This window comes from Pongo abelii, chromosome 5 (genome assembly GCF_028885655.2).
Source record: "Pongo abelii isolate AG06213 chromosome 5, NHGRI_mPonAbe1-v2.0_pri, whole genome shotgun sequence".
Classification (NCBI taxonomy): Eukaryota; Metazoa; Chordata; class Mammalia; order Primates; family Hominidae; genus Pongo; species Pongo abelii.
The window spans coordinates 33928721-33943044 of NC_071990.2; the positions used below are offsets into that span (position 1 = coordinate 33928721).

Consider the following 14324-nt stretch of genomic DNA (forward strand, 5'->3'; position numbering starts at 1 on the left):
CGGGTAAAGCCACGGGACAGGAAGAGTGGGTGAAGCAAAGCCAGGGAAGTGGGCAGGAACTGGGAGGCCAGGGCACAGGAGCAATGTGGCAGCGAGAGCCTGGCCGGGCGGCCCTGCCGCGCCCCTGACCTCCCGCCCGCTGCCCAGGTGAAAATGGCGTACGTGAACTTCGTGAACCACTGCTACGTGGACACGGAGGTGGAGATGAAGGAGATCTACACCAGCAACCACATCTGGACGCTCTTTGAGAGCTTCACCCTGGACATGGCTCGGGTCTGTCCCCATGAGGGGTGTGGGCGAAGCCCCCCAGGAGGGGTGGGAGTGGAGGCCCCCATGTGAGGAGCCGCCAGCCATCCCTCTGTCCTGCCTCAGGTCTGCAGCAAGCGTGAGAAGCGCGTGGCTGACCCCACCCTGGAGAAGTACGTGCTGAGCGTCGTGCTGGACACCATCAACGCCTTCTTCAGCTCCCCATTCTCTGAGAACAGCACTTCCCTGCAGGTGAGCTTCTCCTCTCCCCCCACCCCAGGGCCAACTTGCCTAGCTTTTGTGAAGGGAAGGGGGGAAATAAGAAAACATATTTATATTTGCTTATAGTACAGAAAGAAGTAACAAAAGGATACATAAGTGTATTGGTTATCTTTTTTTTTTTTTCTCTGTGGCCTAGGCTGGAGTGCAGTGGTGCGATCTCTGCTTACTGCAAGCTCCGCCTCCTGGGTTCACGTCATTCTCCTGCCTCAGCCTCCCGAGTAGCTGGGACTATAGGTGTCTGCCACCACGCCCAGCTAATTTTTGTATTTTTAGTAGAGACAGGGTTTCACCGTGTTAGCCAGGATGGTCTCGATCTCCTGACCTCATGATCCGCCCACCTCAGCTTCCCAAAGTGCTGGGATTACAGGCGTGAACCACCGCGCCCGGCCTAAGTATATTAGTTATCTATACCGTGTTAACAAATTATCCCCAAACCTAGCAGTTAAAACAACAAGCATTCGCTATCTCAGTTTCTGTGGGCCAGAATGACAGTGGGAATGGTACCATCCAGCAGGAACTCCTAAGTCCAGTGGGTGTGGTGGGTCCCGGAGTGGCAGCACTTACTCACCAAAGATAAGGTAGACGTGCCATCCATGGGATGGTACAGCCAAAGCAGGGATCATGACAGTCTCCCTGGCAGAGATCCTTCGTGCTGGCTAGTTGATCACAGTGATCTTAGAACTGAAATAGGCAGGCAGCCTTCTGAAGGCCTAAGCAGAAGGGCTCCAGGCCAGTGTACAGAAGCCTGATTTGAATCTCGAAAGATTCATGGCTCTTCGGTCAGATTCCTAGACTTGAGCCAGTGCTCAGCCCAGAGCCCCCCTGAATGAAAGCGAGCCAGGCTTCCTTAAGGAAGGGCCCTGCTACATGACCGAAATCAAAGAAACACTGGAAGGATACAAAAGAAACCAATAAAAGGGGCTACCTAGGGGCATAGGGGCTGGGGTGGGGTGGGATAGTGCTTCTAAGACTGGGGGGAAAAATGCTGAGTCCTGCCTTCCCAGGAAGGGTGGTGTATTTTTACACACATTGTTTGGGCCCTGGGATCCCACTGGGACGATGGAACTCTGGTAATTGGTATCAGCTTTCCCCATCCTTGATCAGCTCCAGGGCAATGAGGGTGATGGGGGAGAGACTTCTCAAAGTGTTATTTATTTATTTATTTTTTTTGAGATGAAATCTCACTCTGTGTCCCAGGCTACAGTGCAGTAGCACAACCTTGGCTCACTTGCAACCCCTGCCTCCCAGGTTCAAGCAATTCTCCAGCCTCAGCCTCCCGAGTAGCTGGGATTATAGGCGCCCGGCTAATTTTTGTATTTTTAGTAGAGACAAGGTTTCACCATGTTGGCCAGGCTGGTCTCGAACTCCTGACCTCAAGTCATCCACTCACCTTGGCCTCCCAAAGTGCTGACATTACAGGTGTGAGCCACTGCGCCCGGCCTCAAAGTGTTATCTTTTAAATAACCTTTTGGTTTTTGAACCATGTAAATCCATCACCTTTTTACGACATTAATTTTTTTAAACATTTTTTAAAAGGGTCAGCAACATGGCTATGAGCCCACGGCCTTGGGGAGTTACAGGGCTGCCGTGTACAATTGGGCAGGTCGTGCACTGCTGAAGGGAATACAAGTACCTTTTTCCAACTGGCACAGAGGCACATGGTGGCTAGTGAAGGCTCCGTCTCTCCACCCATGCCCATTCTGATTGGGCCCTGGTTCCTGGACCTGGGGTTGCCCAGGGTGGGGGCCTGGGCTGCAGCAGCGGGCTCTGTGACTTCTTGCAGACACACCAGACGATTGTGGTGCAGCTGCTGCAGTCCACCACACGCCTCCTCGAGTGTCCGTGGCTACAGCAGCAGCACAAGGGCTCCGTGGAGGCCTGCATCCGGACCCTCGCCATGGTGGGTGAGTGTGCCGGGGCACTGGCCAGCTCCAAACCACTCCTCCTGCCGCTCGCAGTGGGGACACCTGCCCTCCTAATAAACGCTTTATCCCTAAGCTCGCCCATCTCCTGCTCCCAGGTGGTTGTCAGTAAGTTCTTCTTGGCGTCTGCCTCATCCTGGCAATTGAGAGAAGCTGTTTTCTCCTCTGGGTCAGTTCCCCAGAGAAGGATGCTCGCCGACATTCTCCAGCTAGAGTTTTTATGGGTATTTGCAGATGGGCTCAGGCAAGAGGGAGGCCTGTGGATTGTTAGGGACAGATGGGGAGGAGGAGACGACAGGTGAGAGAGAGGAAGGGGAAGTCAGGGTAGAGCCGGGGGGAATCAAAGAGGCAGAAACTCCTTTTACCCAACAAGGGGAAGAAAGCCTCTCAGCCCCTCAAGCGTAGGCCGGGGTGGGGGGGGTCTCTGTCCCCCAGACCCTTGGTCTAGTTCACTCTGTCTCCTGGTGTGGCAGCCCTGAGCCTGGCCGCTGGCTGATCGAACTGCCCCCGCGCCAGCACTCCAGCACCCCCTCCCTTCCCACCCAGCCAAGGGCCGGGCCATCTTGTTGCCCATGGACCTGGACGCCCACATCAGCTCGATGCTCAGCAGTGGAGCCAGCTGTGCAGCTGCCGCCCAGCGGAACGCCTCCAGCTACAAGGCAACCACGCGCGCCTTCCCCCGCGTCACCCCCACCGCCAACCAGTGGGACTACAAGAACATCATCGAGAAGCTGCAGGTGGGTGTGGGGCTGCCTAGCATCTGCCTCGGGAGCTGCTTGGTTGACTCAGCAGCTCCCCTACTTTGGAGGGGCAAGTTCTCGGGGAGTGTTTCTTCCTGTCCTGCCCACACTTCCAGGAAGGGGCTGGTTGGCTTCTCTACACTCTGGGGCTGCTAAGGGCCGGCCCAGCAGCAGGGGACTGGGGAGCCTCCTTCCAGAGGAAGCCTGGAGAACCCAGAGGCCTGCTAGTGGGGTTGGAGCTCATGAGGGGGTCGGGACCACCCCTCACTCCTGCAGCGCCCTCTTGTCTATGCAGCACATTTCTGTGCGCTGTCTCGTTGGCCTGTAGAGGGGGTGTGGTGGATTATTTTCCCCATTCGGCAGGAGACTGAGGCTCAGAGAGGGTAAGGGGTTTGCCCAAGGTCACACAGAGCTGGGAGAGAAGCCAGGCTTGGCAGCTCCCAGCCAGGGCTCTGAGCAGACAGACATCACGCTGTGTTCAGGGTGTCTCTGTGGGTGTGGGCCCCTCAGACAGAGGCAGGGCAATCTGTGGAGCTGTTTGGCATTTGGGTTGGGGGAATGGCAGTCACACCCAGGTCATTTCTTGGGCCTGGCAATGACTCTGCCCTGCCCACCCCAGGACATCATCACAGCCCTGGAGGAGCGGCTGAAGCCCCTGGTACAGGCTGAGCTGTCCGTGCTGGTGGATGTCCTGCACTGGCCTGAGCTGCTCTTCCTGGAAGGCAGTGAGGCCTACCAGCGCTGCGAGAGTGGGGGCTTCCTGTCCAAGTGAGCGAGACACTGGGGTGTGGGGGCAGCAGGGGTGCAGCGGCGGGGGACAGGGAAGGGCCCGGTGGGGACTAGACAGGCTCACAGGGTCACAGGGCCTGGGGGTGTTCCTGCCTGGGATGGGGTGGGGAAGTAGCTGGAGGGAGGCAGTTTGGGGCTGCCCTGAGCTGCCTCCTTGGCCGGCTCAGGCTGATCCAGCACACCAAGGACCTCATGGAGTCGGAGGAGAAGCTGTGCATCAAGGTGCTGCGGACCCTGCAGCAGATGCTGCTCAAGAAGACCAAGTACGGGGACCGGGTGAGTGCCCTGGTGGGGCAAGTGCTGGGTGGGCCAGTCAGGAGTGCCCAGGGGCTCAGGGTCAAGCCCGTCAGGCCAGTGGTCAGTGGTGGGCTGTACCCACAATGGGGCCTCACTCCCATCCTCCCCCAGGGCAACCAGCTGCGTAAGATGCTGCTGCAAAACTACCTCCAGAACCGGAAGTCCACCTCGCGGGGGGACCTTCCCGACCCCATGGGCACTGGTCAGTATCGCCTTCCCCTGCCCCCGGGCCCTCCCTTCCACTCTCCTGTTGCACCAGCTCTCCCTCAACCGAGTCCCCCCTCCAGGCCTGGACCCAGACTGGTCGGCAATCGCGGCCACCCAGTGCCGGCTGGACAAGGAGGGGGCCACCAAGTTGGTATGCGACCTCATCACCAGCACCAAGAACGAGAAGATCTTCCAGGAGAGCATTGGCCTGGCTATCCGCCTGCTGGATGGTGGCAACACAGAGATCCAGGTGTGGGGGGCCTGGGGCCTGGACATGCCCTCCTTTGTCTCCGTCCCTTTCTGGAGGAGGTGGGTCTTGAGTTGGGCACTGAAGGCCGAGGAGGGTGTGAAAGAGGAGAGGCCTGGGCAGTGGCTGACAGGTGAGAAGGGTGGGCATGATGGCGGCAAGATGGTGAGGAGACGGGCTCAGGCCTGGTTGGGGCGGAGGGGTATGCAGGGGTGATGAAAGGACCACGTGACACAGGAGCAGATATGGGGCATGGAGCTGCCCATGGGTGGCTATGGATGCTAGCTGCCAGCACCCAGGCCTGCAGCCCCAGCGGCCCCAGCAGTGTGGTGTGCCTGCCCCACGCCCTGAGTAGGAGCAGGGCCCAGTGCTGAGGCTGCTCCCTGGCCACTGTCCACCTCCAGAAATCCTTCCACAACTTGATGATGAGTGACAAGAAGTCAGAGCGCTTCTTCAAGGTGCTGCACGACCGCATGAAGCGGGCCCAGCAGGAGACCAAGTCCACGGTGGCAGTCAACATGAACGACCTGGGCAGCCAGCCACATGAGGACCGCGAGCCAGTCGACCCCACGACCAAAGGTCAGGGGTCTGAGGCAGAGGCACGGCGTGACAGGGCTCCCAGGATAAGATGTGCAGGGGGGTGGCCATGGGTACGGGCAGCTCCAGCCTCACCAGGTCTCACCCACAGGCCGCGTGGCCTCCTTCTCGATACCTGGCTCCTCATCCCGCTACTCGCTGGGCCCCAGCCTGCGCCGGGGGCACGAGGTGAGCGAACGTGTGCAGAGCAACGAGATGGGCACATCCGTGCTCATCATGCAGCCCATCCTGCGCTTTCTGCAGCTGCTGTGCGAGAACCACAACCGGGACCTGCAGGTGAGCGCCTCGCCACACACCTGCCCCTTCCCCCGCCGGCCAGCCAACATGCAGACCAGGCACTGTGGCTGGTGTCCCTCTATGGCATGTGTGCCCTGGCCTGGGCACTGCTGCTTTGTGGCCGGTGGTTCCCCGACCCCTGCAGCACACAAGATCGTGCTCCCCAGGCCGGCCTCCCTCTCCGTGCTGCAGCTGTGCTGTGCCCAACCCTTCTGTGCCCCGCAGAACTTCCTGCGCTGTCAGAACAACAAAACCAACTACAACTTGGTGTGCGAGACGCTGCAGTTCCTGGACATCATGTGCGGCAGCACCACGGGCGGCCTGGGGCTGCTGGGGCTCTACATCAATGAGGACAACGTGGGCCTCGTCATCCAGACCTTGGAGACCCTCACTGAGTACTGCCAGGGCCCCTGCCATGAGAACCAGGTGAGCTGTCCTGGTGGCACCAGTGGCAGCCAGGGTGGCAGTGTGGACATGTGGGTAGATGGAGCCAGCTGGGGCAGGGAGAGAGGCTGAGGTCTCTGGAGCTGCCACAATTCTGAGAGGGCCTGGGCCCTATGTCCCCCACTGCCTCCTGCCAGACCTGCATTGTGACGCACGAATCCAATGGCATAGACATCATCACCGCACTGATCCTCAATGACATCAGCCCCCTGTGCAAGTACCGCATGGATCTGGTGCTGCAGCTCAAGGTGGGGCCCAGTGGCAGGTGTGTGAGTGCTGGGTGTGCATGTGATGTGCATGCACGTATGTGTGACTTGTGTGTCAAGTGTGCATAGTGGTGTGTAATCTGTGGGTGTTAGCATTATGTGTGTGATGGGGCATCATCTGGATGCACAAGTGTGTGGTGTGTGCAGGGTGTGTGTGTAATATACGCATGTTTATATGTACACGAGTGCACGTGAGCAAGGATGCTGGAACATACACTCACTCTGGATGCAAATATGTTCTGGTTTAGCTGAGGACTTGCTGTGTGTGTGTCTGCTGTCTGGGTAGCTGAGTGTTTGCCACAGTGAGGGTGAAGGCAAGCCTGTGGGTGGGCGGCTGTGCAGGATGCTTCTCATTAAGCCGGGGGGAGGGAGGATGGGAAGATCATGGCACCTGACCTTTTGTGGGATGGGAGAGCTGTTATGGAGAGGAATGAAGGAGAAGTTGTCAGGGGCATGGTGTCCTGAGACTGTGGCCTGCCTCCCTCCGCCCCTCCACCCAGGACAATGCCTCCAAGCTGCTCCTGGCTCTGATGGAGAGCCGGCATGACAGTGAAAATGCTGAACGCATCCTCATCAGCCTGCGGCCCCAGGAGCTGGTGAGGCTGGGCAGGCAGGCGGGCAGGTGGGCGGGACTGGGTGGAGTGTGTTGGGATGGGGATGAGGGCCCGGCTGGCCCTACTGCCCCAGGAAGAGAGCACTGGAACAGGCACTGCCCCTCCAGGTGGATGTCATCAAGAAGGCCTACCTGCAGGAGGAAGAGCGTGAGAACTCAGAGGTGAGCCCACGTGAAGTGGGCCATAACATCTACATCCTGGCGCTGCAGGTACCAGTTCCACCCGTAGCCCCCTGGGTGCCTGACGGCCATCACCCCCCGGCCACCATGCCCCGCCCCAGCTGCCGTCACCCCCCCAGTCGCCACTGTCGCCCCCCAGCCACCATGTCGCCCAGCCACCATGCCCTGGTGGTGACTGTGCTGCCTTTTCCCTCAGCTCTCCAGGCACAATAAACAGCTGCAGCACCTGCTGAAGCCGGTGAAGCGCATTCAAGAGGAGGAGGCTGAGGGTATCTCTTCCATGGTGGGTGCTGGCCCCGAGACTGGGGTGGGGGCGGGGCCTGGAGCTCAGGGAGGACCCAAGGGCGTGGCCTGGAACAGAGTGAGGTCCTAGAATATGAGCCAGGCTAGAATTTGGGGGTACAGCTCAGGGGGCTGATTGGGACTGGCAGCCAGGGGTGAAACCCAGACAGAAATGTAAGCAAGGCTCAGGTGGGTCTGGGGTGGGTCTGGAAGCTTCAAGCAGGAGCCGGGCTACACTTGGGCAGGACTGAGGAGGCCCCTGCTATCCTCTGGGATTCTCTGGTCGTGGCTCTCCCACTCCCCTCCCTTTGGCACCAGATTCTCAAGGCTCAGTCCTAGTTGGGCTGGGCTTAGCCTGGTCTGGCTTGGCGGGGGCACTTGCTGAAGTGTAGTTCAGAGCTAGGCGAAGGCCTGGGAGGGTGGGGGCTGAGTGCCAGGCCTGGATGTGGAGGCTGGGGCCTGACCTCCGTGCCCTCCCCACCTCCAGCTCAGCCTCAACAACAAGCAGCTGTCACAGATGCTCAAGTCCTCAGTGCCGGCACAGGAGGAGGAGGAAGACCCCCTGGCCTACTACGAGAACCACACGTCCCAGATCGAGGTGGGCCTGTGGGCAGCAGGGGCGGGCGTGGGGGCCCGCGCCGGGAGTGACCATGTGCTGTGTGTGCTCAGATTGTGCGGCAGGACCGCAGCATGGAGCAGATCGTGTTCCCAGTGCCCGGCATCTGCCAGTTCCTGACGGAGGAAACCAAGCACCGGCTCTTCACCACTACCGAGCAGGACGAGCAGGGCAGCAAAGTGAGCGACTTCTTCGACCAGTCCTCCTTCCTGCACAACGAGATGGAGTGGCAGCGCAAGCTCCGCAGTGAGGACCCGCGGGCGGGAGGGTGGGGCGGTCTGGAGCTGCTCACTGATGCCCTGTTATAACGGCCTCTCTTGCCTGCCTGTGGGTGCCCTGTGCCCACCCCCGCCTCACCCCAAGGAAGGGCTCTTCCATGTGTGGCTTCCTCTTGAGCGGGTCCCCGCATGCAAGGGGCAGGGGGTACTCACCAGGGCCCTCCAGCAGCTCACCATTGCCCTCCTCTTCAGGCATGCCGCTGATCTACTGGTTCTCCCGCCGCATGACCCTGTGGGGCAGCATCTCCTTCAACCTGGCCGTGTTTATCAACATCATCATTGCCTTCTTCTACCCTTACATGGAGGGCGCGTCCACAGGTGAGAACACAGGGCTGGCCGGCAGGTTCGCCAGGCCCTGCCATGCCTCCCCCCTGGGTTGGGGCAGAGCCTTGACCAGATGCAGAGTATGCAAAAGCACCCCCTGCGCCATCCTGTGGGCTCTCGCCCCATCATGGAGACACAGGTGCGGACCAAGGGGATGATCAGGGTCTTTGACCTCATGGGAGATAGCGCATGCAGGCACGTGCACATGCGCAGATGTGTCAGCCAGAAACAAGACCTGGTAGCCGCAGCCGGACAGGGCCTCCCGCTTAGGCCTGAGAGGCAGGTGTAATGGAGGAGGCTAAAACCAGGCAGCAGGAACTTAACCGGGAAGGCCGCCAGGAGAAGGTGGCTTTTCGGCACCTGTTGGACCTGCTCTGGGGCCGTGGTGGGCTTGAGGGAGCCCTGCTCACCCTGCTCCTGGCCCCCAGGCGTGCTGGACTCCCCTCTCATCTCACTGCTCTTCTGGATCCTCATCTGCTTCTCCATTGCGGCCCTGTTCACCAAGCGCTACAGCATCCGCCCCCTCATCGTGGCACTCATCCTGCGCTCCATCTACTATCTGGGCATCGGGCCCACGCTCAACATCCTGGGTGCCCTCAATGTGAGTGCCAGAGGGAGCCCCCATTCCCAAACAAGCTCATGCTCACTGTGCATTCAGACGGCAAGCTGGCCTGCTGCTTCCAGGAGCCACTGCTCTGTCCCATCCCCTCCTCTCTGTTGGGCTCCCAAGTTCCTTATAGACCGGTGGCAGGGACTGTTCTGTACCTTCTTCCTTTCCCTCAACATCTGAGCGCAGCTGGCACTCAGAGACAGAAATTCAATTCAAGAGTCCCTTTGGAGCAACAGGGTCAGGGTGGCTGTGCACACTGTGCTGGCTGCGCACTGCCCAGAGGCACTGCTACGCGGCAGACGTGAAGATTCATATATAATGACAGTCTCCTGACAGATGGAAATAAAGTGCTTTGAGCAAGGAATACCTTTCCCTGATAGACCCAGTCAGCGGTCTTCTCTGTCCCCACCCTCCTTTGCCTGTACCTCACTGTCTTCCTGGAACTGAGGACCCAAGGGGCTGCCTCTGTATTCTGAGTCCCAGGCGCCTAGATGCATTTCTGGAAGCAATTTCATTAATGCCGTGCCTCTCAGGCTCTGAGCTGGGCATTGGGGCGCATGTGTGCAGATTCAGGGTGGGTGGTAGGGCGCTGACCCTCATGCCTTGCACTCGCCCCCAGCTGACCAACAAGATCGTGTTTGTGGTGAGCTTCGTGGGCAACCGTGGCACCTTCATCCGGGGCTATAAGGCCATGGTCATGGACATGGAATTTCTCTACCACGTGGGCTACATCCTGACCAGTGTCCTGGGCCTCTTTGCTCATGAGTTGTTCTACAGCATCCTGGTGAGGCCTTCTGGGTGGGCTGGGGCTGGACCGGGGCACGGGGTGGTTGGGGCTTCCCATGAGTTGTTGGCAGTTCCCCGGCACCAGTCTCTCTGTCCAGTCCTTTTGCTGCTGGGCTGGGAGCAGTGAAATTTCAGAGTCTTTCTCTGCCTGACCCAAGTGTGGCCCTCAAGGCCCTGATGGCCACTCCTGATGGCCATCTGACCCCTTTCTCCTGTGCAGTGGTGGTTCAAGCCTGGACTCTGGAGCTGGACCAGAGGTTTGCATCTCAGCTGGGCTACTACTAGCTGTGTAACTGGGCAAGTTTCTTAACTGCCCCATGCCTCAGTTTCCTTACCTGTAAAATGGGGATAACGACAGCCCCTGCCTTCTAAAATAATTGTGAGATGAAATGAGCTAATGCATGGAAAGCACTTACACTGTTTCCTGGCATGTAGCAAGTGCATTGTAAGAGTTGGCTGGTATTCAGCCACCCGTTTCACCCCTCGTGCCTTCCCCTGGGCCACTCCCTTTCTGTGACCTTAGAATTCCAGGTTCCTTGAGAAGCTCCCCTGACAGGCCCACCCAGCTTGGTTACGGCTAAGTGCAGACCTCCCTGGAGGAGCCCTGGAAAACTGTCTGGAGCCCAGGCAGCCCTCAGGGTTCCAGTGGCATCCCCAGTGAGATTGGCCGGCCCAGCCCCTCAAGGCGCCCTCCCTATCTCAACCCCATCCTGCAGCTCTTTGACCTCATCTACCGCGAGGAGACGCTGTTCAACGTCATCAAGAGTGTGACCCGCAATGGCCGCTCCATCCTGCTGACAGCCCTGCTGGCCCTCATCCTGGTCTACCTCTTCTCCATCGTCGGCTTCCTCTTCCTCAAGGATGACTTCATTCTCGAGGTCGACCGGCTGCCCAACAACCACTCCACAGGTCTTGGAGGCTTCCTCTCCTGGGCAGGTTGTGGGGAATGAGGTTGGGTCTCACAAATGTCTGGCGTCAGGACCAGGACCTGCAGCGCTTACCTCACCAGGTTCCCATCTGCTTCTCCTCTTGGCTTCGGGGATGTCTAGCTAACACCAGTCTGCCTCGCTCTTTTCTGGAACACACTGAATGGGTGGGAGAGCCTTGGGTCTCTGGCCCCTCAGGAACCCCTTGCTTGAGGGCTGGAGTCCCTTGAACTGTCATTCATGTTAAACCCAGTATTTGCAGAAACTGCCCGTGTGCCAGGCCTAGGGGTACAGAGACCCCTCCCTGCCCTTAGTGTGCAACCCAGTGGGGGGCAGAGGCGTGATGACCCTTCATTGTGGCTGGACAGTGGAGGGCTGGCAGGATCAGGGAAGGTTTCCTGGAGGATGTGACGCTGGGGACAGAGCCAGGGGATGATAAGGCCAGGCGCTGGACCTCCTGGTGATGTCATCCATGTCCCCTCCAGTCAGCCCCCTGGGGATGCCACATGGAGCTGCTGCATTTGTGGACACCTGCAGTGGGGACAAGATGGACTGTGTCTCGGGGGTCTCAGTGCCCGAGGTCCTGGAAGGTGAGGGTGGTGTGTGTGCAGGAGTCTGGGTGGGGTAGGGGGAGCAGGCAGCCCGGGCCTCAGCACACTCTCCGCTTGCAGAGGACGGGGAGCTGGACAGCACAGAGCGGGCCTGTGACACTCTGTTGATGTGCATCGTCACTGTCATGAACCATGGGCTACGCAACGGTGGTGGCGTGGGCGACATTCTCCGCAAGCCCTCCAAAGATGTGAGCACTCCTGCCCACTCCCAAACCTGTGGGGCCCAAGCCACTGTCCAGATCAGCAACTGTGGAGAGTCCTGTCCTTGGCCTCGCATCAGATATTCAGGGTTGAACCCCCTCCCCCGAACTTGTATCCACTTTTCCCTGCTTTCCACACCTGGCCAGTTCCATGACATTACTGCTCAGCTGCCCCCTCACCCTCCCATTCCATAAGGAAAGACTTTGGCAACCAAACTTTGCCCCAGGGCTAGGGATGGTGACCACTGGCTTTCCTAGCCCACAGCAGGCGGGCAGAGGGCGGAGCTGAGTCAGCTTTATCAGGAGGCCTCATAATTTGGCTTGGGCAGCCACGTTCCCGAATGTCAGGCCTTCCCGTTGCTTGGGAGTGAGAGGCTGCCTCCCTGGCCAGACAGAGGGTTTCTGGAATGTGTGAGGCCAGGCGTCCTGAGGGTGGGCAGAGGTGTTCAGAGCTGCCTCTTTCCCTCACCAATGTTAGGGGCAGAGACACGCCGAGACTCGTAGCCCTACCTCCCCGCCAGACTCCTTCTGCAGGCCTTCACCCCGGCGTGTCTTGAGTCCACGCTTTCCTAACCCAAACTCAGGGCTTCTGCTTGCAATTCTTGCTCTGTGGAGCCAGGTTGGGTCCACTCTGCCATCTGATGGCCCCCAAGCCAGAGGCCCTCATTTCCTTCTGCTGGGGGCTGGGTCCCCAATATCACAGCCCTGGCCCCAACCTGAGTCCCGTCTTGCCCGGGTGAATGTGGGGACCACTGGGCCCAGCCTCCCTGCCTCACCCCCTGCAGGAGTCTCTCTTCCCAGCCCGAGTGGTCTATGACCTCCTGTTCTTCTTCATCGTCATCATCATCGTGCTGAACCTCATCTTTGGGGTAATCATCGACACCTTCGCTGACCTGCGTAGTGAGAAGCAGAAGAAGGAGGAGATTCTTAAGACGACATGCTTCATCTGTGGTGAGGGTTGCTTCCTGCTCTGTGGAGGCCGCAGCGGGGCTGGAACATCATCTGATGCCAGCGGCAGTGGCAGTTTGGCCCTTCCTGCCCTGGGGAACCCTGGCCTGGGGCTGATGATTTGATGCATTTGCTCATCCCAGAACTGGGGAGAACATGACCCTGCCTGAACTTGGAGTCAGAAGGGAGTGAGACAGGCCCATCCCTGTAAACCCTTGGGGTTTCTAGGTGAGGACACGAGCCCAGTCAGTGCCTGGAGCTTCTGGTCTCAGTCCAGTGCTTTTCCCACCCCTGAAATGAAGTGCTATTCCACTCACCAGCCAGCTCGGGCTCAGGCAGGTGTCACCTGTATGGCCTGTAGGACCTCGCTCATTTAGCCACTCGTGCTTCCCCTGAGTTCAGGGAATTCTGGCGTTTACTCCTAGAGTCCTCGGTTGCCGCTGTGGGAGGGCTGCAGCTGTGGCAGGGCAGGATCTCCACTAAGTGGCTGCTGCTTTAAATAGAAGTGACCCAAATAGCCCAGAGCGAGCTGTTGGAAGCGCTCATCCCGAGAACAGATGCCTCCACCCCCCGGAAGCTGGGTCCCCTCCAGCAGGTGACCCTGCAGTGGCTCTTGAAGGCTGATGGTTTCATTCCCGCCCTCTGCACCCTCAGGTCTGGAGAGGGACAAGTTTGATAACAAGACGGTGTCATTTGAGGAACACATCAAGCTGGAGCACAACATGTGGAACTACTTGTACTTCATTGTGCTGGTCCGCGTGAAGAACAAGACCGACTACACGGGCCCCGAGAGCTACGTGGCCCAGATGATCAAGGTGTGAGCAGGGGCTGCGCTGGGCCTGTGGGCCCAAACCAGCCATTCTAGAGTCAACATCACTGTGCACCAGAGGCCTCATGGTGTTAGCTTCTGAGTACCCTGGGCTCTGGAGAGGAGTGGCCCTATCTGCCCTGTCTGTTGGCCCTGGGAGGCCAGGCGGAGGGGCTCGGACAGCTGCAGACACTTGTTGAAAGGTCAGCAGGGCGAGAAGCAGCAGCTGGAAGGAGCTCTGGGCTGCACGGAAGCCCGCTGTTGCTGAGGGGCCTCCTCACAATTCTGGGTGTCAGGAAAAATCCCACAGCAAACCCATCAGCCCCGAAGAACACGTGTGGTATCCCTGGGCCTGTGGTGTAGTGATGCTGAGGAGGGGTGGAGTTGGGGAGACCCTGCCCGTGGCCAGTGATCTGTGGGCCGCTCTCAGGGAGTGTTTTCTAGCTCGGTGGGAAGGCAGGCTGCTTCCTAAAAAGTCTGAATTAGATGGTCCTGGCCTGAAGGGGAGCCTGGAAAAACTTTAAAAATCACTTAGAGAAATCAAATGTCATCTGTCCAATTTCTGTAATAATCGAGTGAAGGCAGTGAATCATAAAGAAGGAATTCTTTATCGTTTAGTCTGTATTTCAAACTGATCTTTGTTTACAGGTTTATCTGTTGGTCTAAGAATTCACAGCTTGCTACAAGGAAGCTGAGAATTGCTGGTGCCCCCTCCCTCCCCACTCCTCTGTCCTGGGAAACGTGGCTTTGCCTCCCAGACACGTGTCAGATGCCAGCTCTCCTCGGCGGAGCCTCCCAATCCCTCAATTTGCCATCTGTCTGACTCGCA

The 14324-nt window shown here is 58.7% G+C and overlaps 1 protein-coding gene across 2 annotated transcripts in view; it reads left to right on the forward strand.

Moving 5' to 3' along the window:
• ITPR3 (inositol 1,4,5-trisphosphate receptor type 3) overlaps positions 1-14324 on the forward strand; it is a 72420-nt gene that overhangs the window by 56057 nt on the left and 2039 nt on the right. For both annotated transcript variants that reach the window (XM_024248061.3, XM_063725211.1), the window contains 25 exons: positions 148-273; positions 373-498; positions 2312-2432; positions 2997-3187; positions 3810-3958; positions 4147-4255; positions 4388-4478; positions 4564-4733; positions 5135-5309; positions 5419-5603; positions 5829-6029; positions 6185-6295; positions 6814-6909; positions 7035-7136; positions 7303-7389; positions 7876-7986; positions 8058-8250; positions 8475-8600; positions 9035-9207; positions 9836-10000; positions 10719-10911; positions 11414-11518; positions 11600-11727; positions 12525-12690; positions 13342-13502. In XM_024248061.3, the coding sequence (XP_024103829.1) occupies positions 148-273; positions 373-498; positions 2312-2432; positions 2997-3187; positions 3810-3958; positions 4147-4255; positions 4388-4478; positions 4564-4733; positions 5135-5309; positions 5419-5603; positions 5829-6029; positions 6185-6295; positions 6814-6909; positions 7035-7136; positions 7303-7389; positions 7876-7986; positions 8058-8250; positions 8475-8600; positions 9035-9207; positions 9836-10000; positions 10719-10911; positions 11414-11518; positions 11600-11727; positions 12525-12690; positions 13342-13502 (3561 nt within the window). The remainder of the gene's footprint in view (positions 1-147; positions 274-372; positions 499-2311; positions 2433-2996; positions 3188-3809; positions 3959-4146; positions 4256-4387; positions 4479-4563; positions 4734-5134; positions 5310-5418; positions 5604-5828; positions 6030-6184; positions 6296-6813; positions 6910-7034; positions 7137-7302; positions 7390-7875; positions 7987-8057; positions 8251-8474; positions 8601-9034; positions 9208-9835; positions 10001-10718; positions 10912-11413; positions 11519-11599; positions 11728-12524; positions 12691-13341; positions 13503-14324) is intronic.